The sequence below is a fragment of the Theropithecus gelada genome, chromosome 5, assembly GCF_003255815.1.
Source record: "Theropithecus gelada isolate Dixy chromosome 5, Tgel_1.0, whole genome shotgun sequence".
Classification (NCBI taxonomy): domain Eukaryota; kingdom Metazoa; phylum Chordata; class Mammalia; order Primates; family Cercopithecidae; genus Theropithecus; species Theropithecus gelada.
The window spans coordinates 25,198,301-25,213,607 of NC_037672.1; the positions used below are offsets into that span (position 1 = coordinate 25,198,301).

General features: G+C 44.1%; 1 protein-coding gene across 5 annotated transcripts in view; it reads left to right on the forward strand.

Annotated features, from left to right (window-relative positions):
* The first annotated feature begins 613 nt into the window (after positions 1-613).
* Positions 614-15,307, forward strand: part of RBPJ (recombination signal binding protein for immunoglobulin kappa J region) — a 114,716-nt gene continuing 100,022 nt past the window's right edge. Inside the window, exons 1-2 of one of the 5 annotated variants that reach the window (XM_025384967.1) lie at positions 620-791; positions 1,596-1,711. In XM_025384967.1, coding sequence (XP_025240752.1) covers positions 1,653-1,711 — 59 coding nt within the window. In that variant the 5' untranslated portion in view covers positions 620-791; positions 1,596-1,652. Of the gene's footprint in view, positions 792-1,237; positions 1,945-2,216; positions 2,767-15,307 lie in introns of those variants that run through there. The other 4 variants (XM_025384971.1, XM_025384968.1, XM_025384969.1 and 1 more) reach the window with 4 other exon arrangements.

A 15,307-nucleotide genomic window follows, 5' to 3' on the forward strand; every position in this document is an offset into this window, starting at 1 on the left:
GGTGACTCAAGGCATGACTCAAACCCGACTCTGGGGGCTGTCTCTCAGCTCCCGGAGGCGGGGGGCGCGGCGTCTAACACATTTTAGGAAAGTACCAGGCTTGTGGAGGGCGACAGGAAACCTCTCCGGGAGATCGGCCTGGGGCTCCTCCTGCCCTAGAGCCTGACCTCTCACTCTCCGCACTGGGAGCGACTTCCAACCTCCTGGCTTCCCCTTCTTCCCTTCGAGGCTCCCCACCCCTTGTCTTCCATCCAGCGTCACAGGGCGTGTGCGTGTGTGCGAGACGTCGCGTCTCCTTCCCCGCCGCCCTCCGCCCCGTGCTCCCCGCCACGCGCCTTCCCGCCCCGCCTCCGCGGCGAGCCGCTCCCTTCCCACCCCGCCCGCGCCCGCCGCCCGCCGCCCGCCGCCCGGGCACGCGCGGCACGAACAGCGCCCGGACCTGCTCTAAACAAACACCTGTCCTCCCTTGGCTCCGCGAGAGTTGGAGCGAAAGCCTAGGCAACAGGGGGCACGTTCTCGCGAGGTTTAGGAAATTTCCCACGGCCGTGTTGTGTCTGAGCCGAGTAGTGGAAGGCGGTGGGAAGGAGGTGTAGCGTGAGACGCGACTGCCCGCATTGGGTGCATGCGCAGTGCCGCTCGCGCCGGCCGCGCCAATCCTGCAGCGCCTTCAGCAGGTTTCGGGCGGCGAATTCCAGTTCTCCGGGTTTTGGGGCTCCCTGCGGGAGGCAGTGCTGGATTGGGAATCTCTAGGAAAGGAAAGGGCAAAGGAGGGGGAAAATGGGGGGCTGCAGGTAGGAGGAGGGGGCGGGGTTCGGGCTCTGCACCTTGCTGTTCAATGCCCGGCGGGGCCAGGTTCGCCCGGGGGCTTCCGGGATCAGGCCGCCTGAAGCGCGATTCGGGCAGCCGGCAGCGTCTTCGGCTGTGCCAGGCCCTCGGGTGGCCCGGTTCCCTGTGCAGTAGTGGCCTCAACACACACCTGGGCTCACACACGGTGGCGGCTGCGATGGGGTCTTAGAGAGGCCATGTGGCACGCGAGCTGCAAGAGCTTTGATCAGGGCCTCTGGCCCGACTCGGAGGTGGGAGAATGTGGCTCTCAATTCCAAGGCAGTTTTCCGGAGAGAACTACTCCGCGCCCTGGCGTGTGTCTGCGAGGTGGCCATTAGGGGTGTCTTTGCCAGAGGCCTTGACTTGACCTCATTTCACACCTAAGGAGAACGCTAAGCCGAGAGAGCTCAACTGCAAAAGTTTTCCGTTTGCGGAGCTTTGGAAGGGCCTCCTTATTAGCATGGGGGTGTAATGAATGAAGACAGTTCCCGACGTGTCACTTGCCCGAACCCCAGGCACCTCTGACGCTCCTGCACCTAACGCCGAAATTAGCATAAAGGAGGCGCCCAGGGAACGTTTGAATGAATGAAAGGAGCTGGGAACCCAGAGTGAGCGGGAAGCCGCTTGGAAAACACCCATTGAGGAGGTGTTTCATCTAGGCCTGTGAAACGCGGCCCATTTTCCCAGGACCCCTCCTCCCTTCTCCTCGGCCCCGCCTCCTGACCCCTCCATTCCCCGTCCCCGTAGTAATCCCCTCCGGTTTTCCTCAGTCTCCACGTACGTCCCTCAAGGCGCGTCCCAAAACCTGGATAACCGGAGCGCTCCCCATGGACCACACGGAGGGCTCGCCCGCGGAGGAGCCGCCTGCGCATGCTCCATCGCTTGGGTAGGTTTCCAAGGGAGGCAGCGAGCAGGATCCCCTACTCTGCGGGCGGCGCGAGGCGTCTGGCTCTTCGCGGCGGCGGCGAGGGGAAAGGGAGCGCGGGGGCTGGGTGGAATCGAGGAGTGAGGAAAAAGGGAAGGGGCGGGGGAGAGGGACCAGGGAAGGCGTCGGGGGGAATCTCGCGAGGGTTGGAGTTTTGGCGAGAGTTTGTGGAAGATGGCGCCTGTTGTGACAGGGTAAGTCTGAGGGAATCGGAGCGCTGGGAACCGGGAAAGTTGCGGGCGTCTGGCAGCCCGCGGCGAGCGGCGGATTCGGGGGCCGCAGCGCGCTTGGCGTCCGGGGGCCCGCGGGGGCGGCGTCGCGTGCGCCGAGCGCGGCGGCGGCTGCGGCTGCGGCGTGTGACCGTGCGCTGCCTCTGCGCTGCCGTGGCTCGGGCTCCGGCGCGTGAGGGCGGGAGGCGGCGGCGAGGCCGGCGGGTGCGGGCGTGAGTGCGGCCGGTCGCGCGGGGCCCTCGGGCGCCGTGCCTCCCGCGCGCCTCCAGCGGGCCCTGCCTGGGGGCCCCGTGCAGCTTTGTTCCTCGCGGCCGTTGTCGCCGCCTCGCCCCGCTAGTGCCCCCGGCCCCGGGCGCTTTGTCTTTCCCCGCTGCCCCCCGCGACTCTCTACCCCCGGCCCTTTGTTTCGCCGCCTTGGGCGCTTTGTCCGACCCGTGGCGCCCCGCATCCTCTTTCCATCTCCTCCCCTCCGCTGTCCTTCCTCCCGTGCCCCTTTGTTGTGCCCCACTCTTGTCGGTAGCCCAGTGACCTGCCACAGCCCGGGCACCAGATTCCTGCCTTAATTGTTCTTCTATTGTCTTTCTCCTGTGGGTCCTCTCTCACCTTTCTCTACGGTCCTGGATTCCCCCCGAGGCGTTGTCTCCCCCATCCATGGGCTTATTCTCTCGGCACCCCCTTCCTCTCCCGTCATCGGTTGATTTATCCACTACCCCCGGTGTACGTCTGCTGAACTGTCTCAGCCCCGGGGACTCCATCTGCTGCTTCTAAGTGCACACAGACTCTACGGTTTGTTGTTGTTTTGTGGGTCTGAAAGATGCATGGGATACTTAGTTTCCTCCTCCGCACCCCTTTTTCTCGGGCTTTCTCGCCCCCCCCGTCCCCCCATCGCCACCCCTTTCTTTCGGGATTAAAGCGTCTTCAATTTTCATCGCCGTCTCTTTAGTGCCGTGGGTTGTTTTGCTTGGAAACAGTAGCCCTGGAAAAAGGTCTGGTCTCTTGGTGGTTCTTGCGTCCCCCGGCCCCCGGCCCCCGCCCCCCTCCTGGTTCCTGACGGCCTAGGCCAAGGGCAGCTGTCTGTCGAAGCTTTGCATCTAGGTTGCCTGAGGATGATTGGAGGGTATCGTAGGACGGTTAGAAGGAGGCTCAAGATGTATATATGTGTTTTTCTGTTAGTGTTTGAGAATAGTTTCAGATATCCACAATGGATATTCATTTGGCGTGTGAGTAGGAGTTGAGTGAATTTCCATGTTAAAAACTTGTGAGTGTTGGGGCGGAGAATTTCAGCATTTTCTAGAAATCTGGATTTAGAATTTATCAGAAACTCCTGCCTCATAAGGAAAAGGAGAGGCATTCCGCTTGGGAATTTTATATAAATGTTTTACTTTTTCTTAATCATTAGATGGTTTACAGTTATGTGCGTTTTTGCTGCTCTGTGGATGCGTGACAACCCTTCTGTCCCATCACTGGGGTTGAAATGAGGACAGCACCGAAGAGTGCAGTTTCTGATTGATGAATACTGCTTCTAGGATCTTTGTGGAAGATATTAATCAAATGCAGTAAAAAGTATACGTAAAGATGTATATTATATATATGTAATAGCCTGTAGTGAGATTATTTTAAAGACACTTCCTAGTATTAAAGGACCCTTGAAGTGTTCTTACTGTTCTGGTAATGCTAAAAGCTTGGGGTTGTGTGAATGGGGGTGGGGGGTGTGGTGTGATGTCTTTTAATGAGTTATTCTCGTGCTAGGAATAAGAGTTATTATATTTACCAGGATTACTATGCTGAATATATTCTTCAAGAGTTTGTTTGTTACTACTAGTTGGTCTCTACTTTTAGAAGGTATGTTACACATAAAATCATTTGGAGTGTCATTTCATTTACAAACTGAAGTTCTACAATAGTAAAGTGTTGTTTATAGAGAACATATGAGATCTACTCTAACGAGTATTGGAGCATTGGAAAGTTTTTTTTTTTCTGGCTGTGATTAGAATTAGTAGTTTGAGTTTTATTTAATGGAAAACCATGGTTTCATGATTGATACTTAAGTTTTTTTTGTGAAAATCTGCAGTCTGGGTCGCATGAGTGGGTTTTACCAATAATCTTATGTCTCCCTTACTTGTTCTTGTACATAATGATTCTTTTGAAGGTAAAATCTTAAGCTCACTGGTTTTCTGACTGGGAGCAAAGTGTAAATACTGTGTAATAATGGAGGGTATTTTGCTCTGACTTGTACCTGTAGAATGATTACACAGACATGATAAAAGCGCTTTTACCATTTGAGTTGCGTTTTTCTTTCTAAATCGTGTAAGACTTTTACTTTGTGGTGAAATAAAACTGCTTTTAATTAAATTATAACAGCAGCATATTTCGAAATCTGGATGAGTTGTGGCTGGAGAACTTTCATTCTGGGTATTAACTATTAAAACTTTAAATTTTATTATCCATGCATATTGCTGATGGATCTGTGATTATATTTTCAGAAAACGAGACTTGCAGTATTTTCAAATCTGTACTGTTCAAAATATACACTTGTAGGCTTTAGATTTTAAGCAGTTAGATTTGTTTAAAAAATTACCTATAGTCCTATACCAACGGATTTCTGTCAATTTTTTTTTTTAAGTGGGTAAGATCAAAATTGGTTTGGTTGAAAGGCCATTCTTGCCAGATGTAATTCATTAAATAACCTTTGGCACCCTTGATGGGTAAGGCATTAGGAAAAAATTGTTTTGTTTTTTAAGTTCTTACACATCTCATTCTTCTGTTCATTTTTAGAAATAAAATCCAGGACTTGGCTTTAAAACATTATTTTGCATTTTGCTTCCTCCTAATACTAAATTTCATGTTATTTCAACTAGGGGCAGTATTTTCTCATGGATTGACTAAAAGTTGTTATTTTTGGCATCTGGCTTTGTGATTATTTCCAAGTTACTCTACTTCCCCTGGGCCAGTTTCCTAACTGTGTAGTAAAATGGGAATTATAATAACTTGCCACATCTGCACAGGATTGCTATGCCTTAAGGTTCGCAGAGAGCATCCTTGGATGAAAACTGTGGGGAAGGTCTACGAATTGTTGCTGAAATAAACTAATGTGAAGTAGGTCATATTTTATAGGAAGTCAAATAGGAGGTTTTTAAATTATTGGCAAGACACAGTAGCAATAGTGGGATTTTTAAAAATCCCAAATATATATTATAGTATGGGTAATAAAACAGATACCTTTATTCCTGCTCCCCGTAAACTTACAGGGAGAGAGACAAGTAAAACAAATTACAGGGTGATGTGTCGTGTGTGTGTGTGTGTGTGTGTGTGTATGTGTGTGGTGTGAAAGATTGAAGTTCTGTCAGACTCAAATGTAATAACATAAAATTATGGGATGCTTTCCTCTTGTTTTCTGCATGTAGCAATATCTTATTTATTTATTTTATTTTATTTTTTGAGACAGGGTCTCATTCTGTCATCAGGCTGGAGTTCAGTGGCACAATCTTAGCTCACTGCAACCTCCACCTCTTGGGTTCAAGCGATCCTCCTGCCTCAGCCTCCTGAGTAGCTGGGATTACAAGCGTGCACCATCACACCTGGCTAATTTTTGTGTTTTTAGTAGATATGGGGTTTCGCCATGTTGGCCAGGCTGATCTCAAACTCCTGACCTCAAGGGATCTGCCCACCTTGGCCTCCAAAAGTGCTGGGATTACAGGGTGAGCCACCATGCCTGGCCTGCATGTAGTAATATTTAACAAATGGTAGTACAACATGCTTTCACTGGACTCTAAGCTAAGTCTGTTAATAGCAGTGATTAATTTAAAATATGCCTTATATTTGCTAGTGCTTTGTTATTTGCTCTTAATAATTTCTAATAACCATGACTATAATTTCAGATTTGACTCTTGGCCCTAGAAAAGTGTTTTGCATTTGAGGAACACTCTGTAGATACTTATTGACTGAATGAAACCTGTTGCTTCTCTGTTCTTGGTAGATGATACCATATGCCATTTGGTTCCCAAAGCCATGATTCCTGATTCCTCTCTCACCAACCTTTACATTTAATTACTGAGAACTGATCATTTTTCCTTCTAAAAAATCTCTTGTATCTGTTTCTCTTATCCTCACTGCCACAGTTCATGCTGTCATTTCTCACCTGGTTTACTGCGACGTACTGACAGCCTCTTTCTGCTTCTCGAGTCACCACCTTTATCCAGCTTCCACATGTAGCAGAGCAGTTTTTCTAAAGAGCAAATCTGATCACTGCTTAATCTAAAAACCTTTCAATGGCTCCCCCTAGCAGCTTTCATTAAGAGAGGCAACAGAGTGGAGGGTTCTGAGCTCACATTTAGTATTTAATCTGAACTGGGTTCCAGGTCTGACTCTGGCACTTAAAACCCCTGCCACTTAAACTCCTGTAACATTGACAAGTTAATCTCTTTATCAGTTGCAAGGTAATTATTCCTAACTCAGAAAGTTGTTGTGAAGATTAAACGAAATAATGTATGAAAGCATTTAGCAGAATTCCTGGCACGTAGCAAGCGCTCAAAAGATGTTAGCTAATGTGGCACATAGGATCCTCCATAACTATTTCATTTTCATCTTCTCCAGCTGAGTTGTTTGCCATTTTCTCTCCATAATCAGTGCTCCAGTCATATTTAAGTATATTCTGCATGAGCCCAGCGGCTTAACACCTTCTTGTGTATGAAAAGTAATGGCCCTTAGTAGGTTATTTCTCAAGACTAAGGGAATATTCTAACCAGATCTGTCAGACTACATTTGGTGCCTGGCTGTATAAATACTATATATTTAATACAGTATTAAATGCTGTATGTAATTCTCTTGGAAGCATGATACTAAGTTGTAATTTTCACATGCAAATGTTGTTATTTGGTGGCAGGTAGCATTTATATTCTTACACTTAGAAGATTGTCTATCACATGATAGAGACTCAGCAAAAAGTTTTGAATGTAGGACACAGTGCTTTGAAATCTTGATGAAACATGGTTCATGTGGCACAATTTTATAATTGTGTGTTTGTATACAGTATATGTGTGTCTAATTCATATATATGTATAATTTATATATAGGTATTTGACTTTGGTTCTATAAGGAGTGATTGCGGAAGTACCCAGAAGAATTGATATTTTCAGCCACAAGCAGTCTCATAACCCCTGAGAACATTATAGCAAGGCTCTTGGGCAAAAGTTTTTGTTTTTTGATTATTAGAAAATACTACATTATATTTGTACAAAACTGACAAGTTTAAATTTCACTTTTGTTTTTTATATTATTGGCTGTCAGTGTTTATCAAAAGATTCCAGTATTTTTAAGTGTTTTCCGTACTAGATGGCTAGGGATGTGCATTAGATTATACCATAGAACACTGTAGACTGCTTTTTGGGGAATCCATGCCATAGAACCAAATAATAAGTTGATAATCTACAGGGAGACTCAGGTCTCAGGGACATATTACTCACAGATAATTTCTTTAAACTTCAGGTTCTACCTCTGTAAAATAGGGGATGGTAATTATATTTTATCTGTCAGGCACATTGTGACTGTCAACGTAAATTTTGTGAAATTATAAGGTCAAATGAAACAGTGTATGTGTAAGTGACTTGTAAACAGTAAAGCATTCTATACAAATATTTTAATTACTATAAGAATCAGTTTCCTCTGGTAACTTTTCATCTTGAGCAGAGCTCAAGATGGACTTTTTAGACTGCAAGCCGTGGTTTTGTGGGTCATGTTTTAGGAAGGCAACAGTGTATTTGGTGCAGAGGACCGCAACGCTTGAAATATGTGCTTTGGCATTTTAAGCAGACATTTGTTAAATTACTGCTTGACCACAGATGTTGTCATTGAGTCACCCCCAGCTTTTTGGGGTCTACTTCTTACTGCTCTCTTCTCTGCTTGGGTAGCTGTAACAATGTAGGAATGTTGAATGTCTAGCTGCTACTATCTCTCAGACACTTATCCTGCCCACAGTTCTGTATGCCTCTTAGGCCTGGCACAACATCATGGTGTTGCTTATGCCTCATTGGACCTGCTGCTTAATTGAATTAAATGATATCCTAACGGTCTAAAAAGGGTAACGTATTTCCCGAACATGTCACATTTACTGTAGGAGGTTGGGGAAGGTGTCACAGGCACTGTAAGTGGTAGTAATTACCTATCTGTATAGATATTTGTGTAATTTTGTTGTGTTGAGACAATGCATAGTGATAAGTATGAGAGCTTTTCGTCATATTGGTGAAGTTTATGGCAATCTTGGGAATATTTATACTATTTTAAGTTTACAAAAAATAAAATATAGAAAACACATTTTTTTTAAGGCATTCTGAGTTGCAAGAGCTTTGCAGTGAAAGCTGCATCTATTTGATGTGAAGCGGAATACACTTAGAAAATCAACCCTGGAGGTGTTTTTTTTTTTTTTTGTATTCAGTAGTCTCAGCATAAGAGCTAATGCATTGTTAATGAGATGATAATCAGAGTTGTAAGTGAATAAGAATAGTTTCTCATAAAAAGGTTACATAACAAGAGAAAAAATATTTAATGTTGGGCGAAGTAGCTCAGGCCTGTAATCCCAGCACTTTGGGAGGCTGAGGCAGGAGGGTTGCCTGAGCCCAGGAGTTTGAGGCTGCACTGAATGGTGATCATGCCACTGCACTCCAGCCTGGGTGACAGAGCAAGACCCTGTCCCAAAAGAAGAAAAATTTTTCACTCTATAAAACTTTTTTATAAGTATGGTAAAGATTTTGTTACAGAAGTACAGTATTGCTTTATGAAATATAATGTAGATTTTTTTTTTTAAATAATGTGAATAGCTTATTATGGAATAGCTTAATTTCCTCCAGCACATACTAGCTTTAGACTGGTTTGCATAAATAGAACAAAGGTATATGTTCCCTTTTGGAAAACTGCAGATCTGCTAAGATTGTGCCTGATTTTGCCAGCATATTTTTTCACACCTTTTTAAAAAAATTTTTTTAAAAATTTGAGTGATAAAATTTTTCATGCAAAAAATTACCTAGTTCTGTACAAAGCTCCTAATCCATACACATCATTTGGAGTAAGCAGAAACATTTGGGTCCTAAGATATGTAGGAACGGTGTTAAGGAAAATGTTAATAGTATAACCATGTTTTAGTGGCTCTCCTTTTAGTACTGTTTTAAAAACAATATATTTATTAAATAAGCAGTTGAACACTTATTAGGTATAAGACACTGTTTGTACTGGTCTTATAAAGATGGCTAAGAAATGGTTTGGTGAAGCTCATGACTTGGTAGAGAGTACACAGGCAATTATTGTGTAAGGGAGATTATGACAAGTGCTGTAACAGATATTTAGTGTTGGTGGGAACACAGATGTGAATGATTATCTTCAGTTGGAGGGGAGTTCATAGAAAAGGTGAGAGTTGATAGGGAGTGATGGGAAATTAAACTGGAAGAGTGATTGGGAGCCTCTTGGAAGATCTTGAGTGCTAAACAGATTATTTGGTTTTTTTTGGTTGGTTGGTGTTTTTTAGAGACAGTCTCATCTCTCTGTTGCTCAGCCTGGAATACAGTGGCACAGTCATACTTCACTGCAGCGTCAGCATCCGGGGCTCAAGGGATCCTCCTGCCTTAGCCTCCCCAATTGCTAGGACTATAAGTGTGCGCCACCAAACCCAGGTGTGCGCCAGCAACCCCAGCTAATTTAAAACATTTTTTTTGTAGAGATAGCCTTGCGTGTTTTCCAGCCTGGTCCAGAACTCCTGGGCTCAAGTGATCCTTCTGCCTTGGTTTCCCAATGTGGTGTGATTACGGATGGCCTAAGGTGATTATTTGAATATTAATCAGGGATGCAGAGGATGGGGTAGGGTATTGAGGCTTTTTTTTGACGGAGTTTTGCTCTGTTGCCCAGGCTGGAGTGCAATGGCCAATGGCGCGATCTCGGCTCACCGTAACCTCTGCCTCCCGGGTTCGAGTGATTCTCCTGCCTCAGCCTCCTGAGTAGCTGGGGCTACAGGCATGCGCCACCACATTCGGCTAATTTTATATTTTCAGTAGAGATGGGGTTTCTCCATATTCGTCAGGCTGGTCTCGAACTCCTGATCTCAGGTGATCCACATGCCACAGACTCCCAAAGTGCTAGGATTACAGGTGTGAGCCACTTTTCCTGGTGGCATTGAAGGTTTTAAGATGAGGTCAGGCTGGATGTAAACATTGTAAAATAGATTGGAATTGGTGGACACCATAAGATAAATATAATCAAAATCTGATTTTGGTGGTGGGACTAGGAATGAATAGGTCAAGAAGCTCTTTTTGAGGCAGGGTAATATAGGGAGCTTTGGAATAATTGTACTGTAAGTCACTAAAATAAGTTTGTGGCTATGAGCATTTCACTTAAGCTAGATCTTTTCCTTTGTCTAAAAAATGGAAGAAAATAATACTTCATGGTATCGATGTGAGGATTAATAAGATAAGAGATAGAAAATGCCTAGCTTAGTTTTGGTAATAGTAGGTGCTCAATAAATAGGTTCTCCTTACCCCTTTTCTGAAGTGTAGAATTTAAAGGATAAGATGGGAGTGGGGTACATCCCCATCAGAAAGGAGGGTAGGAAAAAACCTGAAATTAAAACCTGGGTGATAAAAAAATCAGAAAAGGAAAAGTTCTGAGTAAGGTGAACAGATTTAAGAGAACCTTCTTAACACGGTGTTGTGCTTATTGTAGGTCTTTAATAAATGCCGGATGCTTATTTTTGCATACTTCTGTTACACTTAACATTGTTCTGCAGTTATATACATTTATGTGTAATTGATTGTCTAATCTGTCAGTGAGCTTCATAAGAAAAGGAACAATTATTTTACTTACCTTGCACAATTGTGGAGCACCTACCATCTGCCAGAATGTTATTTTCTGGGTGAATATGGCTTGAGCAGATTTGGTAATATATAACACTTGCCACTAGGTGGCTCTTAGTCTAAGTGATAAGGCTGACGTTCAGCGTAGATAGGTTTTTCTGTGTAGAAACTGACCCCCTCCCTGGATTATTTTCACTTTTTTGCCTTGTCTGTACCTATATTTTTTGAAGTGGAATATGAAACACATATCATTTAGAAAACTTATTTAGACTGTTGAAAATTAGAAAAGTATAATACCATTAGAATATGTCCTGTAGAAAGAAGCACAATGGAAGCACAATCAAATTCACAAGTGAACAAAGCACATTCCCCATCTCTCAATGTGCTTAAAGTGAAGCATGATGGTTTGATTTGATTTCAGGCATTGTTTTTTGTTGTTATGACTTCCTTCAAAGAAAGATATTGTGAGGATTTGTTTCCTTTTTTTTTTTTTTTTGAGACGGAGTCTCGCTCTGTCACCCAGGCGGGAGTGCAGTGGCCGGATCTCAGCTCACTGCAAGCTCCGCCTCCCGGGTTCATGCTATTCTCCTGCCTCAGCCTCCTGAGTAGCTGGGACTACAGGCGCCCGCCACCTCGCCCGGCTAGTTTTTTGTATTTTTTAGTAGAGACGGGGTTTCACCGGGTTAGCCAGGATGGTCTCGATCTCCTGACCTGGTGATCCGCCCGTCTCGGCCTCCCAAAGTGCTGGGATTGCAGGCTTGAGCCACCGCGCCCGGCCGTTGAGGATTTGTTTCTTAAGAAGATTTGATGAACGATGGTGAAGTATGGTGTGTATTGATGCTGGGCTGTGATTCTCTGTGCTCTTATTTATATTATACTCTCTCGAGGAGTAACATACCATCGAATGGTAACTTACATAACATAGAAAGGTAACTACATCCTATGTGACACGTGTGATATATATTATTAAATCCATTAGATTCAGGAAATTTTAGAGCCGGAGAAGACCTTTCTAATCACGGATTCTAAAAGTACCCACTCATTTACACAGACAGGTTAGATAATGCCTGGGACACATTCAGTGACTGAGCTAGTTTCTGGTTTGTTTTAGAGGGAGGGGAAGGCCTATGTTAGTCTTTTTTTTTGAAACAGGGTTTGCTGTCACGTAGGCTAGGATGCAGTGGTGCTATCATGGCTTACTGCAGCCTCAATTTCCTGGGCTCGTAATCTTCCCACTTAGGCTTCCTGAGTAGTTGAGACTAGTTGCATGCCACCATGCCTAGCTAATTTTTGTAGAGATGGGATTTTGCCGTGTTGCCCAGGCTGATCTTAAACTTCTGGGCTCAAGCACTCAAGCTATCTGCCGGCCTCAGTCTTCCAAAGTGCTGGGATTATAAGTGTGAACCACTGTACCCCACCTTATGTGTTTTTTTTTCTCCCCATACCTTTCTATTTATCTCACTCAGCTGCCTTTTAACATTACATGCATTTAAAAAAAAAATAGCCCTTTTTTCTCATATGTGCAGACTTAGAGCAAGACTGCAAATCCCTCAGCTCCTAAACCTTGATGGGTAGAGTGCCGCGGCCAGTGTTGCTTCATTAAATGGTTAGCTCTGAGCCTGCCTGTTCTTTCGTCGTTTGCTGTGTTCCTGTTTTTGGTGCTGCTTATGATCTTTATCTTGTAATAACTGACCAGATGGCCTCTTTAGGAACATAGTTGTCCTCACTGCACACCTCCTTAACCACTCTGCTTCAGTTGCTCCTACTTGAGAATTGGCTGGATGCAGTTACCCCCGGCTTACTCCAGTCTCTACCTCTTTTCTCTCTAGCTTCTTGGTTATATCACCTGCAATAAATTGCAGCTGGCTGTTTCCACAGCCTCTGGAAGGGAAGATGGAAGGACAGAGGAGAGTGGAAAGAAAGAAGGCTGTCATACGGGGAAGAGAGGCTACAACTTGAAATTTTATACTAAAAGATGACCTGTTTTATGAACATTATGATGATGTGTATAGTGAATTTTTTCTAGTGTATATGCCAAGGCAATATTATTCTCTTGATTATGGAATTCATTAAGTGTTGTATCTGTCATCCTTGCTTATCCACATGTCAAGGAAGTGAATTAATTTCAGCATTCCAAAGATAGTAGTGATAGTATATGGTAATTTACTTACAGCTTATGAGTGTCATTATTTGATTAAATGGATATTACTGAATTAATGGGAGTTGCCATGTCACTATTGTAATATTAAAAAAAAAAAAAGACCTTTCAGAGCTTATTTCATAATTATTGGTAAGTAAGCCATTCTTTGTCCTGGTCTTCCTCCCGTGTATTCAATGTGATATGTACACTTTGCACACAGGATTTACTGACATGTCATTTACTTAAACTTAGTTTCTTAGGTACCCTAACTCCTGGAAATTGTCAGTTGCTTAAATAATTAAATACAAATAAATCAACTGTCCACCTAAGCTACCATATACATTTTTGTTTAAATTCTAATGTAATTTAAAAGATATTTATTTAATTTTTGGCTTGTTTTCATAGTTATTTCAGGGAAGTGACCATCTTGATATGGAAATTTTTCTCAGGAATTGATTTCACATCTGTATAAAATAATCATCTTGGCCGGGCGCAGTGGCTCAATCCTGTAATCCCAGCACTTTGGGAGGCCGAGACGGGCAGATCACGAGGTCAGGAGATCGAGACCATCCTGGCTAATACGGTGAAACCCCATCTCTACTAAAAATACAAAAAATTAACCGGGCATGGTGGCGGGCGCCTGTAGTCCCAGCTACTTGGGAGGCTGAGGCAGGAGAATGGTGTGAACTCGGGAGGCGGAGCTTGCAGTGAGCTGAGATCCGGCCACTGCACTCCAGCCTGGGCGACAGAGTGAGACTCCGTCTCAAAAAAAAAAAAAAAAAAAACCATCTTGATTATTTTTCTTGTTGGAAAAGTAATGTTTGTTATAAGAAATTCAAAAGTTATTTATTTACTTCTTGAGACAGGGTCTTGCTTTGCTACTCAAGCTGCAGTGCAGTGGTGCCATCATAGCCCACTGAAGCCTGAAACTCCTGGCCTCGATCCTTCCATGTCAGCCTCCCGGGTAGCTACGGCTACAGACACTCACCACCACTCTTGGCTAATTTTTGTACTTTTTGTAGAGACGGAGTTTCTCACGATGATGCCCAGGCTGATTTCAAACTGCTGGTCTCAGGTGATCCTCCCACTTTGGCCTCCCAAAACGCTGGGATTACTGGCATGAGCCACCGTGTCTGGCCTCAAAAGTTAAGTATATTGTGTAAAGTGAGCCACTGTAGTCTTATACCAGGAAATAATCACTGTTAACAATTGGGAGTACCTTTGACCCGTGAACAACACAGACTTGAACTGAATGGGTCCACTTATATGTGGATTTTTTTCTCCAAACTTGGATGGAAAATACAGTATTCATGGGATGCAAGAATAGTGTATATGGAGAGCTGATTGCTGGTCTTGAGTATGTGTGGATTTTGATATATGGGAGGAATCCCCTGCATATACCAAGGAACAACTGTATATTTCTCAATTTAAAGAAATGGAAGCGCTGACATTCTATTTTATTTTAAAAATTTCAATAGTTTTGCAAACATAATATTAAAGGAGCCGGGGAGCTAACACTTTTTTGAATATCTATTCAGTCCTCAACTACAATGTGAGGGTAGTGGTATCTCCATCTATTAGATTACTTTAAATGAATTTCCAGGAAAAAACTTATTTTTAAAGTTACACTTGATTAGACTAGTCTTTGGGCTCAAAGTTTCTCTGAAGTAGCATAGTATAGCTTTAGGTAAAAATTTTCTATTTCATTTTTTAAAAATTTTTTAATTAAATTTTTTTTTTGAGATGGGGGTCTCACTCTGTTACCCAGGCAGACTTTGAAATTTTGGGCTCAAGGATTCTTCCTGCTTCAGCCTCCTGAGTACCTGAGATTATGGACATGTATCACTGTGCCTGGCTTAATTTTATTTATTTCTTGGGATAGGATCTTACTCTGCCACCCAGGCTGGAATATAGTGGCAAAATCACGGCTCACTGCAGCCTCGACCTCCCAGGCTCAAGTGATCCTCCTGCCTCAGCCTGCCAGGTAGCTGGGACTACAGGCTTGCACCACCATGCCTGGCTAATTTTTTATTTTTATTGTAGAGACAGGGTCTCGAACACCAGGGCTCAAGCGATCCTTCTGCCTTGGCCTCCCAAAGTGCTGGAATTATAGTTGTGAGCCACTGCACATGACTTGGGCATAATTTTTAAAATAATTTTGTCAGGGCATCCCTGGGATGTCATTCTACCAGTTAATCCAAATTTTCTGCCCCCTTTTTTTTTTTTTTGATGGAGTCTTGCTCTGTCGCCCAGGCAGGAGTGCAGTGATGCTATCCTGGCTCACTGCAACCTCTGCCTCCCAGGTTCAAGCAATTCTTCTGCCTCAGCCTCCTGAGTAGCTGGGGTTATAGGCACC